The 25,339-nt window shown below is 36.2% G+C and overlaps 1 protein-coding gene across 17 annotated transcripts in view; it reads left to right on the top strand.

Moving 5' to 3' along the window:
* Positions 1-25,309, top strand: part of PROM1 (prominin 1) — a 61,519-nt gene extending 36,210 nt beyond the window's left edge. For 3 of the 17 annotated variants that reach the window (XM_027642754.1, XM_027642747.1, XM_027642748.1), the window contains 24 exons: positions 1,776-1,865; positions 2,530-2,553; positions 3,188-3,405; positions 3,824-3,898; positions 5,051-5,114; positions 5,668-5,676; positions 6,824-6,983; positions 8,970-9,122; positions 9,963-10,086; positions 10,502-10,605; positions 11,046-11,130; positions 12,127-12,273; positions 12,545-12,616; positions 15,296-15,388; positions 16,115-16,132; positions 16,460-16,513; positions 17,952-18,032; positions 18,119-18,187; positions 18,715-18,807; positions 20,235-20,350; positions 21,031-21,054; positions 21,435-21,503; positions 23,572-23,612; positions 23,853-25,309. In XM_027642754.1, the coding sequence (XP_027498555.1) occupies positions 1,776-1,865; positions 2,530-2,553; positions 3,188-3,405; positions 3,824-3,898; positions 5,051-5,114; positions 5,668-5,676; positions 6,824-6,983; positions 8,970-9,122; positions 9,963-10,086; positions 10,502-10,605; positions 11,046-11,130; positions 12,127-12,273; positions 12,545-12,616; positions 15,296-15,388; positions 16,115-16,132; positions 16,460-16,513; positions 17,952-18,032; positions 18,119-18,187; positions 18,715-18,807; positions 20,235-20,350; positions 21,031-21,054; positions 21,435-21,503; positions 23,572-23,590 (1,961 nt within the window). In that variant the 3' untranslated portion in view covers positions 23,591-23,612; positions 23,853-25,309. The other 14 variants (XM_027642765.1, XM_027642751.1, XM_027642762.1 and 11 more) reach the window with 11 other exon arrangements.
* The last annotated feature ends 30 nt before the right edge of the window (positions 25,310-25,339 follow it).

The raw sequence follows: 25,339 nt of genomic DNA, 5'->3' as shown, positions 1-25,339 counted from the left end.
TTTCAGAACAAGCAGTTGAAGAGCAGGAGATAAAACTTGAAGTAGAACTGCTGCGCTTTCCCCTTCAGCACAGTTACAATATGAGGCATCACCTTTTAAAGCTCTCAGTCAACAGAAACAATCAGAAAGATGATTTTTATTTTCTATTTTTGTAATTTAAGCTTTGCTTTACAAAACTCACAATAGAAAGGGCCAACCATATTCAGTGCAGATGATAATTCAAGTTGCATTTTTAGCAGATGTTAGTAAATGCATACAGGTCTGCATTTCAGGCTGAAGGATTGTTGCTGGGATCAAACTGTGCAACTGTGGCATCATGCCAGTTACCATAAATTGACTTCTCATGCCTATAATCTATGCTTCTGTCTAGTTTAAAATGTATTTTAAAGGTAGTTTTCAATGCAGCCAACTTGGCATGCACTGAAGTTAATATGTCTTGGCTGTATGAGGGTGTACTGCACATCAAGTGTGCTTGTGAAAGTAGCAGTAAAGTAGTCTTCCTGCTTAATTCCTGCAGGAACACTGGTCTAAAAAGATGTATGTAATCTTTAAATCTGTAAGAATTATAATAATAAAAAAAGATTGACATCTGCATTTCAAGTACTACCTTGAAGCTTGTCAGCCACTCCAAACTGAAATTTCAAATTAAATGTTTATTAGTTCTCAATGCCAATTTGTGATGTTAGTTAACGGGACCCTAGCTGGATCTGTGGTGAGAGTGATCAGCAGTAAATTAAGATAGCTTTTATTTTCTAGAAATATCAGAATTAAGTGTGTGACACCGGGGTACAGAAGGATGTCACTCTAAGGGAATCAGAAGTAGAGAATTGTACATGAGTTCATTTGCCCACCCTAAGGAAAAGCTGAGAAGTGTTTCTGCTTGACAGAAATTCTTATCTCAGGCCAGACATGATGGTACTAACAGAAATGGATACTTGTGTACCATGCACTATTCCCATTTCATCAAAAGCAAAAAAACTCAAAAATGTGTTTACTGTGATCTGAAAATGCAGAGGACACAGTGACTACCTAAAGAATATGTTACATTAAAATGCTTCACCAAACTCTGCTTGGCGTTTCTGTGTCATTTTGCTGAACTAAGCTTCCTTTCTGTTTGTAGACAGTGAGACTGGAGTGTTTGGAGGTGGGGGTGGCTATGGGGAAGGATGATGCCAGTGCTGGGAGCATCCATGCTGGATGCTCTCTGTGAGGGGGCAGGGACTGGAGACATGTGCTTAACACGCTTAAGGGATTTCAGCAGAGCTGGGTGGCAGGTCTGGGTTGTGGTTGACCTTGACATTGCTCAATACATGAGGAACAGGGGAAAGGAAAAGAACACATTTTTTAGTTCCTCTTGCACTATTAAAACATAGCTTGAGTGAAAGAATATGCCACAAAACTCCTGTCCAGATGTTGGGCTTCTCTAACATAGATTGTGGAAAAAATCCAGTTTCGAAAAGAGTAGAAAATGCAGTGAAATACATACTGTGGAGTCTGTTGAAAGGTTATGTGTCTTTACCTGTATGGTCAAGTGCTGGTGAATATTTTCCGCTGTATTTTGATTTACTGCTTTCATTTGTAGGCCTATAGCTAGCTAAAACAGAGCTGTGTCCCTGTGTTACCTTCTGTCACTAAGTTCTGACTGTCAGACCTTAGAAAAATTTCAATAATATAAGTATACTTTGTTATGTAAGAGTGTGACAGCACCTATGCTAAGAGGTAGTTCAAGCTGAACTAGTCGGTAATGTTTGTTTTTTTATTTCTCCATGCCACAGATGTTGGACCTGTGCTTGGAACCAGAGTTCAAGAACAGCTGGGAAAAGAAGTACGTCCTGCACTTGATGCAGCTCTGACAATGGCAGGAGGTAAAGATGTCCTTTTTTTTTGTTGCCATGGTAAAACAGGCATTATCTTTCTAGTGCACAGCATGGGATAACTTTATGCAGTACCATGAGTCAGCTCATCCTTGATGTTTCTTTTAAACTGAGGATTTCAGATATTTTAGGGTTTGTAAATATATTTAAAGGCTAAATCAAGATTTATGTGCTGTTGTTGATATTTAATTTCAGCAGTCATTGAAGAGAGATGAAATCCAATTTCTCTGCTCCAGGTTGTTGTCCCTTTCTGTTGAATATAAGGGAGACTAGGAAAACTGTCCTCTTAGAGTTGTCCATAGGTATTTGCAGGTTAGTCTTCAACAGGTCAGGGAATGAACTACAATGTCCTTGTCCTGTACACTGCCAAACTTATTATGAAAGTGCTATCCAGCATTTCTTCATTGTATCTTTGAGTTTAGCCTTGCTCACACTTAGTTCTTTCTCCCTCTGGAGGAAATATTCCTTTATTATTTTTTCCATTTAAGGCTTGTTTTTTTCAGGAATCAGGTAGAGCTTACAGAAAAAAGGGAAAGACACCCAAGAACTTGAGTCACTTTGGTTTTGTTTTATTTTTTTTTTTAACCATTAATTCTTTCTCATTCACTTGTCATCGTTCTCCTTTTTTGCTTTATTTCTCTTATTTGTCTTGAAGTCAAAGTGGAAAGGGCTATCAAAGGTAAAAAATACGGTAAAACCTTGTGTTGTGTGAAGTGCACTTTACTTTTGTAACTTGTTTTTTAGTTGTGTCTGTGTGGTTCTTTGTATACTAAACACCTATTCAGTGTTTGGGGTTTTTTTTCCATTTTGTTCTGTTTATTTGGTGTGATTGGGATAAAATCTAAAGCCAGTGCTGAATGCTTATTAATGCTTGGCTGATGCAACATGATCTCCTTACCTTTCATCTTGCAGCTGCATAATTTGTGATTTAGATTATAAGCAAAATACTGTTTTGTGGATATGGGCTTTCTTCCAATTTCTAATGACCAAGTGTTAAAGTTCTTTACTGAAATCAGTGAGTAAGGAGAGGTAGGGAAAAGGTATAAAAGAGTAATCTGGGAAGTGGATGGAATCTTAATGAAAATAGCCTGAGCACATTCATTTCTTTGTAAGAAAGCATGAGTGATGTATTTTTATGTGCAAAAAGTACATATTCTGTGCTAGAGGGTTTTTTTGGGAGGGAGGCAGGATTGTTTAGATCAGTATTGTTAAGAATATTGTAGCATTTATGCATGGGCACTTTCTCTTCATATCTGTATCTGTAGTCTGCTTTCTAACTAAAGTGTTTTTTAAAAAATTTCCCATCCTTGCAGCCATCAGAGAAACGAAGGAAGCACTGGAAAATGTGAGTGTCTCTGTAGAGGTTCTGCAGGAGGGAACAGAGAGGCTTCATGCAAACTTGACGAATGTTAAAACACATCTCAGCAACACCCTCAATGACTCCGCGTGCAATGCGGCTCAGGCCGCCTCAACATGCAATATCATCAGGAATTCATTAAGTCAACTGAATATCAATGCCAATTTTAGTGGGGTAAGATTTTATAGTAATGTTTTTCAGACTCTTAGAGCGTGATTGCCTTGAGCAAGCCCAGTAGCGTTTCTGCAGCTTAGTGGCTTGGTGTGTGCTGTCACTTGTCAGATAAGTGACCTTCCCTTATTCTGTGTTTCTGGGTAATTCCAGTCACTGTTTTCATCTTCTCTGTAGAAGAGGATAAAATGTGTGTCAAGCAACTATGTTAAAGTGCTGCTCTGGGCAGTGAAATAACCTGCCCTCCCAAAAATGCTGAGGTTAAGCTTTGCTTTTGTTCAGCGGAGTTTTCAGGAGTGTGTTAGAAAGATTCTGCTACAAATCATTCTAGTTTCTTTACCTTCTCTCTTAACTGTGAAATATTTACTAAATTAGCAAGACTGCTACTTCATGTGACTCAGGCATGTTTTTTCCTTCCTAGTTGCCAGGAGTGAGCTCACAGCTTGCAAAGGTCAATGATGTCCTTAAAATAGACCTTTCTAGTCTCGTTCAAAAGGTATGTTTCTTGACAGACTTGTAAACTCTTAATTAATAAGCTGGGATACTTGTGAATCACTTGTTTTCCCTTGGTTTCTCAAGCAGAATTCTTTTGTTCCCACCTCGTCCTGCTTTGTGGTGGATGTCTCTCGTTATTCCATTGTTTGGTCAAGATATAATACTTGAAAATATGAATGTAGTGCTTTGTATTTCCAGGATACTACAGGTCAAAAATGTCTGTGAATTGTCAGGTTGAAAGAACATTCCTAAAAAAACCAAAAAGGCAGAAACATGGATCCAATAGCATGTTTTGTTTTTTGGTTCAAGCTAAAGAAATAAAAAACCCCTATGCTCTCCTGATTAGTTTTATTGTCTTGAAATACTTCTTCTAAATTCGTAATGTACATATTTGACATTAAATCTGGTGCAATGGACAAAGTGTAATTTCTATTAGTATTTTTGCAAGACTTTCCACAAAACACAATAATTTTCACCTAGAAAAAAAAATTACTAAATTTGGGCAGTTGAAAAATCTAGAAATCTGAAAACATTTTCTAGGAATAGAGGACACTTTCTGGAACCAAAATGTCTGCAGGCCCTTAGACCCCTGCATGCTTTTGAAGTGATCAGGCTTGCAGGGAGTAAGGATTCAAGTATCTCCTTTCTGTCCAGATAAGCTGCTCAGCTTTGTTCCCATAGCTTAGACCCTTTCTTTTGCCTTTTCACTGAAGAAAGCATCACCCCATCTTTAGAGGCAGTTGGATTTCATTGTTTGTAACATGCATTTCATATTTGGAAGGCACAAACTTGGAAAGGGGAGGTGTTTGGCTGGTACACAGTAACTCCTTTCACCTACTGAATTTTCATATGTGCATTCTTGGTCTGACAGGCAACAAAGTTTGAGGACATTGTGACTGATTCATGTATATTTAAATTTAGCTTTTCTTTTTTTGAAGGAATATTCTGAAGAGCAAACTGAATCTGAAATATACTTAGAGTTCCTATTTTACTTTCATCTTTTCTAATGTGTAGTGATAAAAATGTATTTTTCATAGTTTTATCACATACATTTTCGTATATGTATACTTTTGATCCTTGAATAAAAGGAAGAAAATTGCAAGCAATTTAACAATGAGAAACGTGCTCTAATCTTTCCAACTTCTATTCTTAGGGCTATGCAGCTTTTAATGATACTCCAGACTTAGTGGTGAATCAAACCAGGAACATTTTATCAGGTGAGGACTGTCTTTTCACTTTGATTAATGTTTTTGTTTTCATTTATTGATAATATATTTTCTTGGCTAAAGATCATTAAAAGATTGGCTTCTTTTTTTTTAAATCTGGTACTAGAAAAAAAACACAGAAGGCAACTGTGTCTTAATGAGGACCCAAAATTAAATCTAAAAATAGGCTGTATGGTATATTATGGAGGTGTTTTATCTGTTAGGCTTTTTAGTCACGAGAAATCTTGGGATCCCAACTTCACACTGGCACTTTATTTGGATGAAAGGCTAATTTTCCTTGACTGATGTGTTTATGACATATTTAGGAGTGTGATGTTAAAAAACCTGAACCTGCCTACAGTTGTATTAAAATGTAGTGGATGGCAAAGGGAAGGTAAAAATATGCTTTTAAGGATAATTTAAATGGCTGTCTTAATTGTTTTATTACTTGGGCTTTACATTTTTTAGTCTTTGACCATACCTGTATGGTAGTATAGTGTATGTATACTAATCTGTTTTAATTTTTGTTCTTGCACTGTGGACCTGTTCTGCATTATATAAGCAGCTGTTCCTTGTAAGTTTTTCTGTTCTTTTTCTTCCCCTCCTGGGCAAAATGAAGGACAGTATAGATACGAGCATAGTGTACTATGTGAACTTGCCTAAAATGAGCCAGTTTTAGAAAATCAATGTTATACTTGTCATTAGGAAACCTAGAGCAGATTTACTCATTTTCAGTATCTGCTGCTATGTGTAAACACAGACAAGCCATCTTAATTTACCTATTTATAAATTTTTTGAGTTTGTTTGCACTAAACTGGGTTTGAGTTACAAAGCATATAAATGGGCTTACTAGAAAAAAATGCATTTATTTATAAACTTTTTAAAAAGAATGATTTGTTACCTGGTTGATTTGAAGATTAAACATCAAAACAGATGATCTTGTTTGAGAATAGAAGGTGGTGTCTGCTACCAGATTGCAACCTGTAGTTATACATCCTGCTGTTCCGAGTATGTTTCAAGTTGAAAGAAGGGGGAGAGTATAGAGAAACTGCATTTTACACATAGACAGGGTGTATAATAAGTGAATTAATCATGTGTCTGTAAATCTAAATAGCGTATATCTAAATTGTAAGTATAGGGTAGCATGTTTGTTCATTATCTGAGGGAAAAATGGATTAATTGATTGTTACCTCAAGAGTGTTGCTCATTAATTGGAAAGAATTTATTTAAGTAATCTCTTTTGATAAGGTTGAAAAGAACTAGTATAGATTCTCAATATAAGAAGTATAATTTCTTTCACAGTGTTGTGTTCCCAAGGCATGGAGTTTATAAATAGATTTTGATCTTCTCCTTCATAAACTTATTGGCTAATTGTCTTGATCAGTGTTACCATTTGCAATATTGCATGAAAAGGAAGATTTAAGCTGGCTAGATAAAAAGGTGACACATTCATTATAATGAAAGGCAAGAGGAAGAACTCTGGCTCAACTTCCACATCTTTCATCATTAAACTGAATGCTAAAAACAAAGTGTGCATTTTAAAATGCCATTGTGTTACTTCAAAGCTTGATGTTTTTGTTGCCTGCTTGTCTCTTCCTCACACTTGTCTTCATGGCTTGCTTGTTACATGTGGCAAATGGCTTAATAGCATTTTATAATGCATACATGGAATGTAAATTTCCTCTATGGATCTGTAACATGCAATATGTATATTCTTTTAGATATCAAAAGCGTGCTGGAATCCGTTGGTTCCAATATTACTACCTTCACAAAAGCGCTCCCTGTTCAGAAGATTTTAGACGATTTGATGGTATATCTTACACAGAGTGAGGCATATGTTCAAGATTATTTTCCATTAGTGGAGCAGTATGATTTCTACAGGTATGTACATGAAATAAGGCAGGAGTGAAGTGTTACCTGTTGTTAATACTTTTTAATAGTTTAGTGGTCTGTAAAGGCAAGTAAACTATTAATGATGAACACAGTGAAACAAAGATACTTTAAGGCATGCTACGTTTGTTACTGGCATTTTGGTAAAGGGCAAAGATGCAGCTAATCAACATCTGTGTGCTGTTCCACCACAGAGCAGGAGGTAGTTTCTACTTTAGGCCTTCGTGTCTGTTTCAGGAAGGATAGAGGTAGGTAGATGTCAAAGATGTAACACCTAAAGGAAATCAATTGTTCTATAATGCCAGGGTGACTTTTTAGTTAGGGCTTGTTTTCACTGAGTTGCAGGTAAGTTGTGAGGGCATAGGACCACAGAGATCTTGCAGCCAATCCCTTGTTATTGCACCCTTTTTACCACAGGGGAGTAGCAGGGATTCTGCCTCACACCTGTAAATCTGTGCTCACCCGCGTGTGTCACTGCTGGTGTAGCACTTGTCCTTGCAAATGCCTGGGTTAACTGTACGTTGAGAGGAACATCCTCTTTCTGTTTGAGACTTTGTGACTCTTACAGTTGAGTAATCTCGTATTTTGAAGCATAAAGCTTTTTATTTCCTACCATCTACCTTTGTCCAGATTTAGTCATTTCTGTCGTGCAACTCATCAGATTCTCCCTACATTTTCTTTGACCCTTCGGTTGATTTTATAATTGATAATTGCTTTTATCTTTGTGTCCTAATCAGTTTCACTGCTACAGACTGTGTGTTGACGGCTTTAATGCAGTGTTAAATAAAAGTGAGCAGAAGACTGAACTTCTAGAACCTTTTTTAGAACCTTACCTTTAGCCCATTCCTTATCTGACAGTTTTTGTGATGACCCTTAATTTGACAAATTTATCAGTATTTTCTTTGAAGCTCACATAACATTTAACCAAATAAATATGTTGTTTTATTCTGCTACTGGAGAATATATCTCATCTACATTGACACTTAAATGCATGTTTTTGTCTAACCTAATAATACTTCAAGTACAAATGAGACCAACAAGCCTGTAGTTGTTTAAATTATTTTCTATCCATTTCTTTCTTAATTACAGGTACCTTATTTGCAGTTCTTAATAAATATTCTCTTACAAATATACCTGTCAGCATTAATGGCTTTCTTTTTATTGACTGTGCATGTTCATTACAGTATTTCTTTTACAGAATTTTCTCTACAGAGGTACAGGGAGGAAAAAAGGGAACTTAAAAATATAAGTGACAACAGAAGAGAAAAAGAAGTGCAGAGGAAATTGGGAGAGGATTAAAGACTAGAATGTGATATATATATAATGTATGAATAAATAGATGTGCTCCAGCTACATGGACAGATAGACGTGTTGTGTGATGTATTTAATAAAAATTAAAGTTCGTTTCCTATCCAAGATCTTTCTCCTCATCAAGTTCCATTAACTGTTCCAATCATTGAAAGCGTTCCACACAATGCCTAGGTTTTTACAGCCTTAAATATAGTTATTTACAATTACAAGCCTAACACAGTATGCAAAAAGTTAGTAAGCCTTGCAGTAAGAGCAGCTGTGTACTTAATGACTGATGGCCAGTCCACATTCATAAATTTCTCCATTGCTTCTTGAATAAATTACTGTTTGAACATCTGCTTCTTCTGAGTCATTGTTTGCTCCACTTGGAGCACTTTGATGCTTCAGCACAGTCCACCTGCAGTAACTGGTGTTGGGGACACCTTGTTCCTGTGGTGCCTGTTCCCCAGTCCTTCAGCAGCAGCTGCCTTTAATCCAGCAATAACCATATTCTGGTCCAAAATACACACTAGTGTAGTGAATGCTTGTTTTTGTTGCTAGCATTTGTTGCTCAGACAGATCCACGAGTGGGCCAGTTGGGAATATAGTGTTGCATGATGTTCTCTGCAGGTCTCCAGCGTGTTCTTTGCGTGAAAATAACAACAAACTTTGTCTTTTATTCCTCAGGTGGCTGGGGTGTCTCATTCTGTGCTGCATGGTGGTCCTCATTCTGGTCTTTTACTATCTTGGATTGCTATGTGGCACCTGTGGTTATGATAAACATGCTTCTCCAACAACCAGAGGCTGTATCTCCAACACTGGAGGAAACTTTCTTATGGCGTAAGTTTCACTTACATGGGAAAAATGAACTAAGTGTACCTGTAGAAAGTTGGTTTGGTTGATTTTGGAGGACGTAAAAAACAATCTGGTTTGTTACCTATCTATATCTGCTGAGAAAAAGTAGAAATAAATATTGATCTCACATACTTGAGGGACTTGGGGATTTTGGGTTGCTCTTTCATTGAGGATCATAGCTGAAGGATAAAACCCCTGAGTCTACTGTTCTAAGGTGAGTGTTTTAGGTAATGAATTTCTGTGTAAGCCCCTTTGGGAACTGGAAAAACTGGGAACAGATAATTGAAAATAAAAGGAGAAAGTCATAGCTTTTTAGTACACTTGAGCATTTGCTCAAAATTAAAAAGCCATGGGAAGAGACCAGAGACACTTGATTTTCTCAGAGCATTTCAGAAGGTTTGGGGTTGAAAAGTGCCTAGTAGTGGATTAATGTTGTTTCTGCTGGGTGCAGGAGAAGATTGCAACTGAAACCTTCCTAAAACGTTTTTTGAGAGCACAGGGCTAAAGAGTTGAATTTAAAAAAGAAAATTGTATGGGTTTGTGGCTCTTAATTCTTAAAACAGTTTGCATGCCCAATGCAAATGTGAGCATTTTAGATGCACTTTAGCTGAAGACTTTACAGTGCTGAAACATTTGTTTCAGAGGACAAGAACGTATTTGGAAAACAGAAGTATTTCAACTGTCTATGAGTTTTCCTATCTGTTATAACTCCTAACTGTTTGCCTCACTGTTGCCCCAAGTGTGTGTGTGTGTGTGTGTGTATGTGTGTGTGTGTATAAAATGTTCTTAAAAAGCAAAAACTTATTCAACTTATTTCTTTTTCAGAGGAGTTGGATTCAGTTTTCTTTTCTCCTGGGTGCTGATGACTGTAGTGGTGCTCACTTTTGTCACAGGTGGAAATGTAGAAAAACTGGTCTGTGAGCCCTTTGAAGATAAAAATTTATTCAAGGTGAAGTTATTCATCTTATTAAATTATTAGGATCCCAGTGAGTCCCAATGGTCTTGTCAGCTCTGTATGGCATATTATTTTTTATAGGACACTTTAAGTGAGTTTGGATCTGGTTTTACTTTCTCCTTACACACCAAATAGAGACATTAATCCTTTCTTGGTTTAATTTGCTTTGTGTAGTGTAAGTACTGCATGCCTGTCTTCCTTTGGAGACAGATTTTTCTGATTCAGCTTTCCTCAGTGATGGGGAGCTTTAATATTCACTTTCTGCACCAGAGTTTGAATTTGCTGTTATGCTTATATTTTCATTAGTGGATGATAAGCTTAGATGTGGCTATGTGTCAAAAGACCACATATGAACAAGTACACAAAGAAACTTGGAATTATAGTAACGTTACTGAATTTTGTCTTCTAGGTTTTGGATACACCTTACTTACTAAATAAGCAATGGAAAAACTATCTTGCTGGCATCCTCTTTAAAAATCCAAATGTTAACTTGACTTTTGAAAAAGTGTACAGGTATTAAAATTATGATTAACATTTAATTCATTTAATATTTACTTCACTTTTAGTTCATTCATTTTACACATACTGATTTGGTGGTATCTTCCATGCTTTGTTTTCCAGGCACATCCAAAAATCACACATGTTCCAGAAGACATTCTGATTTTCTAGTGAATCACTAGCAAAAGCAATTTTCTCCCATATATGAGTTATTAGAGGTGGTCTTAGCATAATATTGTATGGTGATACTGGTTAAACTCTTTGATAAAATATTTTGCGTCTTTGAGACAACTGTTAGTTACTTTTCTTGTAGTCTGAGCTTCAAAAAATATAGCCAGTATTTTTTTTCTGAAGGATTGATTTTCTTAGAATAAGAAAAAATCATTAATCATTCTTTTAATACTTGGTCCTCCAGGTGGTTTTTAGGCTGATCTGTGTATTTGTGGTTTTTTTAGTGATTGCAAGGAAAACAAAGGAATTTATACTTCCCTTCACCTGGAATACCTGTTCAATATCAATGAGTTTCTAAATATTAGTATGGTAAGTAAAGAAACTATGAGTGAGTGCATGATTGTTTCTGAAGGACGTTTGCTCTCAAAACATTGTACAGTGTGTCCTGATTTTATGAGATTTTTGTTTTTATATACAAAACATCCTTCAAGGAGTCAAGAACTGTCCAAACTAATCTGAAAAAAGAAGTCTAGTTACAAAGAAGATGTTTTTTACCAGTCTTAGGGTCCATGGAAGATTTTCTAATGTACTTTTTTTATGGATGCTGATAATAATGTTGGTTTTAACTTTGAAGCTTGCATAGAAGGAAGGTTGGAGTCTAGTGTCTTCCAAAGGCTGCTTATGGTGTTAAATGACAGTCTTCTTTTTATATAAATGCCTTTCTTGGTTCATTCTCTTCTGATTACAGTCAGATTTGTGTTGATCTAGGATATGATGTACTGTGGTCTTAAGAATGATTGGAAGGGGTTGGGATTAAATAATCTTTTCAGTTAAGATCTAATAATCCATGACTGCACTGTCATTACATGACTGTAGTAATTTTGGGGTTGCCTGCAGTACTTGTCTTCATTACAGCAAACCCTCAGGGATACATGTTCTGTACTGCCAGGCACTGAACCCACACTTAATAGACAGAGTCCCTCTCCCAAATAATATTCTTAAGGATAATGTTTCCTGGAGGGATGTTAGTCTCTCTCTTAGGAGGGACTAGCATTTATTCAGGAAAGCCTGCTTAAAACAGAATGGAAAGCAAGTAATTCATTGGTATGAAAGAGGCATAGGTAGGTTAGAACCTGGCATGACTGGATACTGTGGATACTGCAGGGAAGGGAAGAACATTACCACCAACATTACCTGGTGGATTCTACTGAAGTTAATTAAATTAAACTGATGTAAGCAAAAGTCAGTGCATGCTTCTCCGTGGAAATGAGTCATCACCAAAAGCAAGATGCTTTGGGCAGGGGCTATAGCAGAATATGAACTGGTTGCAAACTACTTTTATGCTTTCTTTTGTTTCCCTCTCAGTATACAGAAGATGTGGCACTTAAAATTGAACATATTCAGATAAACCTCAGCAAAATCATTCTGCTGGATGAAATTGGGAAGGAGAACCTTCTGAATTTCAGCTCTTCAGGAATAGATGGGATAGACTTTTCAGCATATTTGACAGAGGTGAGACTGTAGTCAACCAGAGACATGACTGGGACAAAGTATAAAATTAAATATTTCTTTAACTATGGGCAAAACAGAAAAATCTGCTTTTGTGTGAAAGGCCATATTTTGAAGGATAATAGAAGTTGGGGAAAAAAAGCACTTCAGAAGTTAAGGTCAGTAAATATTTAAAGAAATAAAGAGTAAACAGAGTAGGTAGAATAGTTAAGTACAAACTGTGTAAATGCAATAACAGCACACTCCTGTTCTCACTGTTCACATCTTGTTTCAGATCAATAAAAGTGTTACCAAGGTTGATCTTCTCTCCTTTGCTAATGACTTAGAAGCAAGAGCAGACCAGCTGGTAAGTTTAATTCAATAATAAAATAATACATATAATGTATCATTTTTATATCATATAAATATAAATACATAGCAAAGTAGACTTTCTGTGGGAGAATTGTTGTACTTTAGACACTTACATACGTTGTGCACTGTCATGTAAGGAAAAACTTTCTAGAACAATGTTTCCTATGACCTGTATTTTAGATGTTGCTAATTATTGATTTTTGTATGCTGTTGTACAGTTTCTGCTCTGGAAGTCTGTTTTCTTGAATTGCACTGTTTGCTTAAGAACTGAGGGGAATACTCCATTTCAGTATTTCCTGTTATGCTCTCTACATTTTCAGGTCCGAGATAGAAGAAAAATGGATTAGATCATGATGGAAAAGATGATTTGAATTAATTTTCTTTCAGTTAGTGAGCGGAAGACTTTGCAATTAGTGATGATATTTATACTGTGGCAGCTCATAAGAGCTCTAGTGAGAACTGGAGCTCCATTGTGGAGGGAGAATGCACAAAAGAAACCCTGTCTTCTCTGAAGGGGTTTTTGAAAGCAGACACATGGAGAATGGTCAGAGGGTACTGCTACAACATTTCCCACAAATGAATCAATCTGCAAGTGGCACAGATCCACGTTAATGGATAGTGACTATTCAGCTGATATGTTTGTATGCATGTCAAGGTCGCTTTGTACTCATTTTTCAAAATGAGAGTCATGGTTTGGACACTGGCCCCAGACAGATTCCTGCGTTGCAGTGCAGAAGGAAGAGTTACACTGCACACATACTACAATTGGTTGGATCACTAAGGGACACAGCAGAGGGAGACCACGTTGTTTGGAATTTATCAGATATCCATCCATCCTTCCTCCAGGGAGAGGAGGGCACCAGTGGAAGCCCCTGCTTTGTTTACTTCAGCTTTTTGCATAATTTGCACACACCTGTTGCTGGTTTTGGGTTTGGTTTTTTTTTGTTGGTTGGGGCTTTTTTTCTGCTTCATGTGCACTTGTGTCAAGGTCAGCTGCTCCTGGAGTTTTCCTGTATTGTAGTTAGCAACTTCTCCAAGCACCATCGGTGAGCTGCACATTGCCTGCTTACCCATGTGGGTTGCCTGCTAACTTGGGCACATGCCAATATCTTTGGCCACACTTTACTTCAATTTCCAGTTTTTACTGTACCATGTGGAAGGTTATACAGGTGAGGTGGTTTTGTTGTTGATTTGGGGCTGTTTTACAAGTGAAAGCTGGAGTTCTTCAAACATGTTAACATAGAGTTGCCCCTGAAATATGTTCTGCGTAGTTTCATAAAGGAAAATATATTGTCCTGGTAGACTGTTTTCATTATTTTTTATAGTAGTAGAATCTTAAGGAAGCAATAGAATTGAGACTAGATCAGACAGAGTAATTTCTTCATATAAAAGACAAATGCAATAGTAAATGTGTTCACTATTACAGTGTATGTTTTTATTTCTTCCTTGTGATGCTATTTAGTGTAATCTATGAAATGTCCAAAAAAACCCAATACCAAGCCAAAACAGCAGCAATACAATGTATTACAGACATTAGATTGTTAAAAAATGATACTGATTTCCACGGATATTTTATAATCCCACTTTGTTATTAGTGATAGATCTTAGAGCAATCAATTAAAAAATAAACTAAAAGCTTTTGGAATTCAGTAACTTCAGGTGTATAGTTTGCATTTTTTGACACCTTTTTTTTACAATGATTTGTAAAAATTGAACATATGTTTTTACAATGGAAAAAAAACTTTAATCAAACCAAGGGGGTCAGGATATGGAGGAGGGAGCAATGCCACCAACAAGTGTTATTAGGTGAATTAACTCACCTTGTCAGTACAGGAGATGAAATATCCTGAAACTAACTGCTCAGTGACCGCAGCTGACTGCTTACATGAACACCTCCCAGGAAGGAAACACACCTCTGAGCATTGAGGTCTGCCATTATTACACTTCCAAAACGGAGTTAACAGTGTGTATTCAGTGTATATGCAGGGAGCCAAGTGATTTTACCACCAAAAGGAAATGGAAAATAAATTTGTTTCTGGGAGTAAAAGGAAATTTTTAGGGTTTTGCAACGAACGTGAGCTCCAGACAGGCATTTGGACTTGAAAATCAGAGCACGAACTCAAATCTTCTGACTGAAAGGCAGGAGCCACAGAAATGGAAAATACCCTTCACAGCCATCTTTCCAAGTTGCTGGCTGAAAATATCTATATTCTGTGCCTCTCAGAAAGCAGAGGATGCCTCAGGGTGATGTCCACATTGCCAAAGCAAAAGCAAGTACCCATGACCGAGAGATGCTCGTCCCAGCTGGGGCACAGTGCTGCGGGGTTCTTGCAGTGGGGTCTGGCTTGTGGCAACTGCCAGGGGGGTATGCTCACTCTTCTGTATTTAAAATTACTTAGTGCACCATGTGAAAATTCCCTTCAGTTAAATCTGTGCTGATAATGTTGTAGCCAGCAAAGCAAGGTGATATATCTGGTTTGGTTGCTGAGGCTTGAATTATTAATACGGTGATTATTTTCCCCTCCGTGTGTTGAGGAATTCAGTCTGCCATATCTCATTTTTAGCATCAGCTGTTCTGGAGTGGATGGGTATAATGTGCAACTTTCTTTGGTTTTTGCTTTGTTGGGAAGCTTTGAGATTACTGAACAATACTGCATAATTGCATTTTTTGCAGCCAAAAGGAGCACTGGAAAATGCCTTAAAAGGACACGCAAACAGCATTCGGATGATTCATAACCAGCAAGTCGTTCCACTAGAGCAAGCTATGGTAAAAACATGAAATTAATATTGAAACATTTGTAGAAAATATGAATCTCTAAATCTCTTAAATAAAGGTTAGAAAGCTGGACTTGCATTAGCATAGATTGTGTCAGTGAAGAGTAATCTGACTAAAGTATGTGTTTAATAAATAGTTTTCCTACTTGTAATACTACTGTTTTATAGTACTGTTTAAAATCACGACCTTTTTCTTCACTATTTTTTCTGTAGCTACTTGTGGTTATATATGAATGAAAGAGGAAGCAGGGGAGAACTTTACAAAGCTCTAACCCAAAATCACTCGTTTTCTTTTTTGCTTGCCATTTGTCTTCAGTAATAAAGGCAGTTACCACTTTCACACTTTATTTCTTGGAGTTAGCAGTCACCTAACAGAATTGGAAACTCTTGAGAGTTGGAGAGCATTTGGAGCCAAAGTGGTTTTTTTACTGATGCTCTGAAAGATCTGAAAGGGCTGCTTCTGCCTGATTTTGCCAAACATGGATTTGTATAGTATCAAGCTGTGAATCTCCTACCTGCTTGATGTTACTTCTTCCTCTACATAACATGAAGACCTTTAATTTATCCTGGCATCTGATACAGTATTTCTGCCCCTATCAAAGCCGGCTTGTAGAAAAACATTAGGTCTTCTGGTCCACTCTGATTCTATGCTGTTCTTTCCTAATTAACTCCTAATTATTTTCATCTCTTTTTTCTTTTACAAAAACTGACTGTCAAGAAATATGTTAAAGCTAGGGTAAGTGCTTTTTCCCTTCAGAAACTGCACAATATAGAATTCTCTGAACACTTGATTCTGATTTTAACTGTTCTGTCCTCCCTCCAGCTAAATCTTACTGGGTTTGTTGGATCTAACTCTAGTTAAGTCAGTGCTGTTGGCGAAATACTGATTAAACCCACAATGTATTCATTTTAATGCAGTTGTTACTGTTATACATAGTGTGATACTTAGTATTAACAACAAAATAATCTATAGAAGATCAAAGCATTAATGTAATATTAAACCAGGTGTGCTCATACCTGTAGTAATGACTTGAAGCTTTTTTTCTCCCCTCTTTTCCAATAGAGCACTTTAAACCAGAGCATTAGGTTACTGAAGAAAACATCATCTGAACTTATGGTAAGCTTCTCTTTCTGGCAGCAGGAATATTTTTGTGTTTTAAATCCTTTTGCCACATGTGCAGGGCATATATTTTCAGTACAGTTTTCTTCTATTTACAGCTGTTCTGTTACTGTGAGAGATTGTAATGTGTTGAGGTAGTAACAAGGAGTTAAATATCTCTTCTGCACAAAAAGGGGAAAAAAATGAATGGTTGAGATGTTTTTAGGAGAATGAATTGTAAACTGAGTTGTCACATGATAAAATAGGCTTCAGTACAGTTCTGTATAGTGTGCTTATTCATTTTCCTCAAAATGTAGGTTTATTGTTTTTCTAGAATCCTTGACTGCAAAACTTGGGGGGAACGACCAAGAAACAAAATGCAAAAGTACAACTGACAAGAGAGAGCTTTGTGATTCACATCCTTAACCACCTCTTGTTCCACGTTCAGCTCCCACTGGGCTCTGTTTCATTAGATGGTACTTGTTAATTCTCTGCTCCTGCAGCAGCATCCTCACTGTGGGAACCTGGATATGTATAGAGGCTTCCCCAGGGCAGCCCAGGTTTCCTCTCTAGGTAGCAACTGCTGCCTGCATCACAGTGAGACCACCTGGCTCCATGCTCTGCCAGAGAGTGAGGCCAACAGGACAGTTACTTTTCTGGCAGCAGAGCTTTCTGTTACCACCAGCCTGCCTTGGCTCTGGTAGCAAGAATCTAGGCACATTACCTTGGTCATAGTTACAACAGCTTTGTGGGTCATACCTACCTCAGTGCTTCCCATTGCAGTTTTCACCCAACCACAGCAGCAGACCAGTTAGATGTCTTTTAGAGTCTGTGATTTGAGTCTGGGTGGGGAGGTAAGAAACCATAAAATAAAGTGTTGGTAAGAAAGGGATCATGTTTGACATCTCTACATTTTCAGGCTCTATGTGCACTGTTCTTTGTGTGTGTTCTTTGAAAGACTTTATGGGGTTGTACATATATCGAAAAAGCATCTCGATCCTTTAGGTTATTGATTAGCGGCATATTCTGGCTGTATAGAATCCTACTTTAGTCATCAAGAGTTGTGATAGTATATGGCCCAGTGTTTTCTTCCTGTGCACCATGTGTGTCTGTAGTGCATATACAGGCATTGATGTAACTATTTCTACACTTAAAGAAAAGAAAGAGAGTGGAATATAAAACAGATCCTAGTATATAAATTAGTTATGTAGTTTCCAGGAAAAGATACTAGTCTTAACCACTGATACAAGCCTTTTTTAGTAGTGAGAGAATTTTGTCAGATGATCATGAATCCTTAGGCAGGCTCATGTTCTGTCTAGAATTGCATGTTTTGTCAGATTTTGACAAGATTGTGACACTGGTTCATTAAGAGAGCAGGTCCTGACAATGGCTCCAGAGCCATTGCAACAGCCTGAAAGGGATTTATTTATATTAAACACCATCTCTTCCTCTCCAGGTTAAGGTGAAAAATGTCATTAGTGCTGTTAATGCTGCCCAGTTTCTCATAAATAACAACGCTTCTCAAGTTATTGTCCAGGTAAGCTTTATTTGATCAAAGTACATTAATTTGATGTCATGGAGGTAGAGGTTAACTTGCTTTTGTTCTCTTTTATCTGGTCCTAGGAGACAAAAAAGTACATGGATACCATAGTTGGCTACTTTGAGCAATACACTGAGTGGGTCAAGGAGTCGGTAAGGTGCATTTACTTAATTGAGAAAAGCTATGTTTAAAAAAAAAATAATAAAGCTAAATATAATAATAATAATACCACCAAAATGTTACTTTTGGTATGTTCTATAGTTTCAGTTTTTAATACATTTTTATTTAGTATCAGTGAGAAAGTTGGTCTCGTAGAGTTTTGTTGGGTTTGCAGAATAGAAATGAGGAGCTGTGTTGGTTGGAATGCAGTGCAAATTTAACAGTATTGTTTTCAGGGCTAGCCTGAAATCTACCATTTGTAGCAATACTGCACTGAGTCTCACCTGCATAGTTCAAATTGATGTCATTAGCATCTTGTTTTAAATTTCTCCAGCTGCAGGCTTTGAGAAAGTAAGCTGATGTTTAAAAGATGTTCAGATGGTAGCATATCCCATTGGTATTTATTTTGAATTTGGGTAGGGTGAGACATAACAATTTAGTAAAATTTAACTGTAAGCAAGTTTCGAGATTCTTATTTTATTCTGTTAGATACTGTATTTTTTTTAAATCTTTTTTTCAGATTGCCATGGAAGTAGCAACATGCAAGCCTATTGCCAATGTGATAGATACAGCAGTAGATATTTTTTTATGCAGCTATATAACTGATTCTGTGGTAAGAAACATTTTATTTTACTCAAAATTGGGGTATCTTTTAATGTACATCTGCATTTAATTATTCCAGCTAGACTATTCTGAAGTAAAATAATAAAGTATCACATACCAAGTTATGTAAGGAAAATGTTCTGATCTGGATCAAGTCCGAAAACAAACCAGTGCTGGACTTGTTTTAGGTTTTCATTAAACTTCAGCTTGTATTAGCAAGAATTCTGTAAAATCAACTGATTCTGTACCACCTTGAAGTGGAAAAGCAGAAAGGTCTGAAGTTTCAGCTATAACCATTTCTAACTTACAGGATTGGAGTGGGAGCAGGAAGTGAGTGGAAAATACCAAGGGAAAACTTTCTCAAGTATCTTTCCTGGAATCTAGAAAACCTGAATAAGGTTTTATCACTTGACTTGTAGCAGACAGATCTTGATTAGTTTCTGTATGCTGGGGACTTGGAGCATGACTTGTAGCAGTATATAAGGGCAATATTGGCTTTTTCATCTTGCCAAGAGAGCTTGGAAAGAGGACAGCATGTATTAAAAGTAAAGCAAGCAACCATGTGCCTGGAAAGTACCTAAAATGTCTCCTGGCTATTACTTAGCTTTATGGCACATTGAGCTGGGTCCTAATCGTACCAGCAGTAAATACGTGCAAGCTGTCAAAGGCAAAGCACTCTAACCTTGATAATGCTTAACTAAGTAATGCTTAATCTTGGTAATGCTTAACTATGAAAACCTCTTAACCTGATGGAATCATGTTGTACTCCTTGATTAGTTCATACATTACAGAGCTTCTGTTCTCCTTTGTGGTAAGAGATGACCCATGATTTTCCCTCATGATAGAACTTAGCTGAGTCACTTGGAAGTCAAAATACCTCCAGCCAATACAAATCAAATGTGAAAAATCATCATTTTAACATCAGGTTATAACTCAGTTCAACTGTATGATAATGAAATTAGTTACACAAACAGGGCTTCAATTAACAAGTTATAAAGTACCTTGAGAAAGTTCTGTGAACTCATATTTTGACAAGAATTGCAAGAAAGATGGTTTAAAATATCAAGGAAAAAACCCAACATGGCTAGCAAATTAAGAGTGAGATGGGAAGTTGCTTTCTAGCCCACAACTGAGTACATTGAAATAACTTCTTAGGTCACTATGGCCCTGTAGCTTTGAGCAACTTTGGCCATATTTCTGTTTGGTTACATTTGTAAGATTGGTCATGTTCTTAGGTTGGCTCACACTGACAGTGGAGGATGCTCTATGTGCCATGTTCCACACTGGTATAAAGGAGCTCAGACAGACCATCAGACTGGTGCCACTAATTTCTGCTGTGTTCTGGGAACAATGGTTCAAACATGAAGCAGGGGTTCATTACTTTTCTGGTTAATTTTCTCCATGATCTTTTTTTTCCTTGATTTTGTTTTGTTTCAGAATACCTTCTGGTTTGGTTTGGGAGGCTCTTCAATGTTTTTAATTCCTGCCATAATTTTTGCTGTAAAACTCTCTAAATACTATCGTAGAATGGATACAGAGGATGTGTATGATGAGTAAGTATATACTCCTAAATAAACTGAATGGCAAATGGATTAAAATGTTTTTTCTAGTGTTTCATGTGAAGGCTCTATAATCCTTAAACCTGTGCTGACAGAGCAGACCCTCATGTTCCTGGGAAATGCTGCTGGTTTGGGTCGGTGCCTGCAAAGTGCTTCATGCAGTTGGCCTTTGGGGGCCATGACTCTGCAGATAGTGCTGGCTCTGACCTTGAGAAATTTATTTCAGGATGGGGTCTTCAGGGCTTTATGATCAATGTTTATATAAATAAGTTCCAAATGCGCAAGTTATTAGTTCTGCTAAGTAACCTGTTAAGGTGAATTATGCCTGATTTGTAATCTCCTTGAATTAGTGATTTGCTTTCTTGCTATCTTAGTTATTCCTAACCAGTCTTTCCTTTTTCAATTGCAGTTCCTCTGTCTCAGGGACTTGGCATTTTACTTTATGATAACTATTCTTACCTATTTTCCCATCAGTTTTGTTTTTATTGTTTTCTTTTCTGCTCTTTGTTTTGCTCATTGTTCATGTAGCCTGTGCACTGCATTTGTCACATTTCACACTGGTCATTTTTCATGGCACATTCACAAGTCAGTAAAGCAGAAACAGTCGTGTACAGCTAAAATTACTCACTTATTACTGTCTAGTTAATTACTCCTCCTTTTCTGTGTTTTTTTAGTGTCGAAACTATACCCATGAAAACGTAAGACATTTTTGCTGATATTTGCTAAAATTATTTTATTAATGTGGGAGGGTTTATATTTTTAATGTAACTTGTTACTTCTAAAGAGGTAACGTGTTCTGTTTCACCAGACTTTATAGATTATATTAGAGTATCCAACTCAACAAGAATAGAAAAGTAATTAATTGATTTTTTGAGAATATAAAAATATTTTAAAATGTAAAATTATGATTATGCCATAACTCCTGAAAGTTACAAAGGAAAAATTATATTCTATTGTACAGACACAGTTTATCTTTGCATATCATACCATCACCCATGTACATGTCTTAGAAGCCATACTGTACATAATGCATCTTATAGTTAACATGGTCTTTCTTGGTGTATTTATTTTATTACAGTACAGAAAATGGTAATAATGGTTATCATAAAGAGCATTTATATGGTATACACAATCCTGTTTTTACAAGGTAAACCAAGTCTGAAACTGCATGCCTTCATGTGTCCTTACTTAAGCTACTCTTTTAATCATCTGTTCAATTTTCTGCATGCTTTAAAGTGAATCATTTAATTTTGTTTGGTTTTTTGCATGATTATTCACTATAACAAATGCTGTATGATTTATATTTCTCAAATATTCTTTACATAACAGCAGACACTGTAGTAATTTCCTGCAGCTTAACAAAGGCATTGCCTATATTTGATCTTAAAATCCATGTAATTAGGTATTTAGCTAGCACAGTGGGTAGTCCTAAATTGACAAACCTATTAAAATACTCTGATAGCACTTGAATGTGATAGGCTGGGATGTATTTGTACTCTTGAGTAATTTTATTTTTTAAATGGTGAGAAGGGCTTTTCCTGTGTAGAAGGCAGGTGATTCAGGTATGCAGAAAGCATGAACATAGAAAATGGGTGTTTCTGTATGGGTAGGACTAGAATGTAACATCACAAAACAAGAAGTTCAAGTTATGTGTAAAAAGAGGAGATTTGGATTCTTTTCTGCCTCTCCAACAACTGTGCCATAAAACTTAAGCTAGCTGTGAGAATTTCAGTTTCCATAGGGATAACATAGGATGTCCCACAACTTCAGTATCTGGCTTTGCAAACTTTGCAAGTTGCATAAGGAAGGATCAAATTTATGATTGAAATCTGTAGCTCACTGTGCTTTAACTTGCAACTTCATGACTGAAAGTATAGGTTGAGTATTTGCAGAGAAGATACAACCACTCAAATAATGGGTAAATACCAAGAGAGCTCAGAGTTTGGGTCTTGCCAGATTTTGTGGCTGCATCCAATGATGATGATAATGATTATTATTAGTAGCAGTATTTAAAACTGTATTTTACAATAATTATTTACTGACCAGATCTTGATTCCACATCTTATTTTGAAGGAGTTTTTAGTGATATTTATGATCACAATTTTTCTGGTCTGTTCTGCAACTAAAGGGTACTTACTCTCTAAATTAACTGACAAGGTGTTTAATTCTAAAGTACTGTCCACTGTCATATCTATATTTAAGAACTTTCAATACTGTACATGAGGAAACTAATAATTGCTCAGGCATTAGAAGTCCCTTTCTGATCTTTGAATCTTTAGTGTGGATATTAATACTCTTGAGGTTCATATCATGTTTTATTGTGGTATTTCAGTCATCGATGAATAGGTAATTGTGTTCCTGAATAACCTAAAAATGACTAGCATAAAATAATGTTTTACACAAAGATCCGCTAGTTCAGTCCTGACTACCTTTTTCTAAATTCTGAGTTACTTAAAATGGGCTTCCATAATAAAATTTAAACATTCAGTTTGAAGCAGTGCTGCCTTCTGATCTGCTGAGATAATTTGAAAAACTGCTAATTATGGCATACATGCTTTGAATTTCTCAGTATGGAATTCCCATATGAATAAAGTCTTGGTTTTAATTTTCATTTCAGCATACTCTTCACTTTTATCCTTGATTTTTTTTGATTTCCTGCAAATTATTTTTGGAGATGCTTTGAGGGGTACAACTTTGAACAGATCTCTGTACACCTGTACTTTTGCAGGTTTAAAGAATCCCATAGGGTTGGGATTTTTTTTTTGGCCTTCAAAATCAGGAAAGAGAGGCAAATATTTTTATAACACTAAGATATGTAAGTACAAGTGAGAGGTCTTTGAGGTGTATGTGTCTCACACAAGGGGTTTTCATATACATATCAAAGATACAAATAACCTTAAATGCAGCCACCATTTTTGTGAGAGCAATACAGGAGGCTTAAGTTTAAGGAGGATTAAGTTTGCAAAGGAATGGTGTTGAACAGGCGATCCAGGCATTTCTTTCTATCATGAAACAAAGATAACCAGAAAGGTTGATGGAGAGAACCATGAATCTATTTCCTCTTGTTTGAAGAATGCTTGACTGAATGGGTAAAAGACTGAGAAGAGTCTGTGCCAACTGAGCTGGTCTCACCTTAGTTAGACAGAGTATTTCTGTTCCATTTGTGGCCAAAAGAAAATGATGGGTTTGGTTTCTGGTTTTTTTTCCTTGTACAGCTCTGTGGAACAGTGGTAACACATACTGGAAACGTTAAGGGGTAAGTAATAAGCTTTTTAAGTCAATTCGAGGTCTATTGCTACTTTACTAATTTTAAGAAAGCTGCTCTGATTTCTGTAACTCTCTAAGGTGCTCTAAGGTTTAAAAATAAAAAACTTTTTCAACCATATTCAGATTGATATGAAAATCTGTGCCTTCATTCTGTTTAAATGACATTAAAATTCTATCTTTATCAATTTTTTATCAGATTTTCCTGAATTGTTTTTGTTATTATTTCCAGGCTATGTAAATGAGGCTCAAGATTCTTCTACGGGAGCATATCACTATTCTTCCAAGTGTATTGGCATTTCCATTCATCTGACAAATCCTGAGCCATTTGTTTTATGTCAGCTGTACTGTAAATCCCAAATATACTATTGAATGTTATGCCATAAACTACTGTACAGAATATTTTGAGATCAGGGCACTGCCTCTCAAATACCACTGTTCAAGGCTTGAATAAAAATGTTTTCTGTTTTTTACTTTTTTTACACTGGGCTTTGTACCTTACATCACAGTATATAAATTAATTAGATAACAGCCTTTGCCTAGGAATTCTCTGACAGTTGTTCAAGTTCTTATCTTAAATTGTTGATTTGTGTTAAATACAGTACATACACGTTTACATAAAAATACATTTTGTATACAGAGACTTTTGTATATACATTTTTCTTAAAACTTCTAAGTGTTTAGTTAAGATTTTAATATTGTATAATACTCTACACAAATGAATTTACCAGCATGATCAGTGTTGCTATTTGGTGCTCTTGAATGACCACATTGGACTAAATTTGAATTTTAATGGGTTCCACTGTGTCTCTTTGTGCATCTGAAAAGTTCAGTTGTAGTTTTGTTTTCTTCCTCTTTTTTTTTTTTTAAAATTATTTAATATTTAGTGGGTTTTGCAGTATAGACCTAAAAAAAACTTTTTGGAGAAGTTTGTTTTTAAACTTTGGGGGGGGGGGGGGGTGGGGAGTGTGCGGGTTACATAATATAGTGAAAAAACTAAGCTTTCTAGAGTTCAGTAGTACTCAAAAAGAGCATGAGGGATGTCCTATGTTGGCAATTTTTAGAATGCTTTACATTCTCTGTCTTTCTTTTCCTCTTTGACACCCACTTCTGTAACGTCCTTAATGGTAACACTGTGACTTTTGGGGGCAGTGATAATATTCTTGCTAAATAATTTTAAACTGTGATTTCCACTGTTAAAATTCAAATATGTTTAGCAATGGAGTTAACATTTGTGTTACTAAGAGTTACTGCCTTGAATTTAGGCAAACAGTTGCATTGCTGAGTTAGTTAACAACAGAATTCATCAAAAGGCCAAAAGTATGTATGTTACCAGTCTAAAACATTTTGGCAGGTGAAGTAGTTAGAATTATTGATCTAAAATAATCTCTTCATATATCAGTGTTGTCAACTTTGTTTCCAGCAAGGTTCATTATGTTGAAGTAGGGACAATTCTGTAAGTCATTATTATAATTTCAAAGAAATGCTTGAAAAGTGATACAAGTCTTTAATCCAGAATAACCTTAAATTTTTAATTTTTACATCATAAATGGAAACATTTCTAATTGACAGTATGTAGCATATGTGTATATGTAATGTTCAGAACTTCAGATTTTTAAAAGTTTCTATTTTTAATTTGAGAAAATGTTCCCAGTTCATTTAAATAAAAAAGAAATTGTTTAACTACCTGATGTTTGATTCTCACTTGTTTTGTTGTGT

The sequence above is a fragment of the Corapipo altera genome, unplaced genomic scaffold (genome assembly GCF_003945725.1).
Source record: "Corapipo altera isolate COAL_440 unplaced genomic scaffold, ASM394572v1 22, whole genome shotgun sequence".
Taxonomy (NCBI): domain Eukaryota; kingdom Metazoa; phylum Chordata; class Aves; order Passeriformes; family Pipridae; genus Corapipo; species Corapipo altera.
The sequence above is the reverse complement of the archived record's forward strand: the minus strand, read 5'-3'. Positions and strand labels throughout refer to the sequence as shown.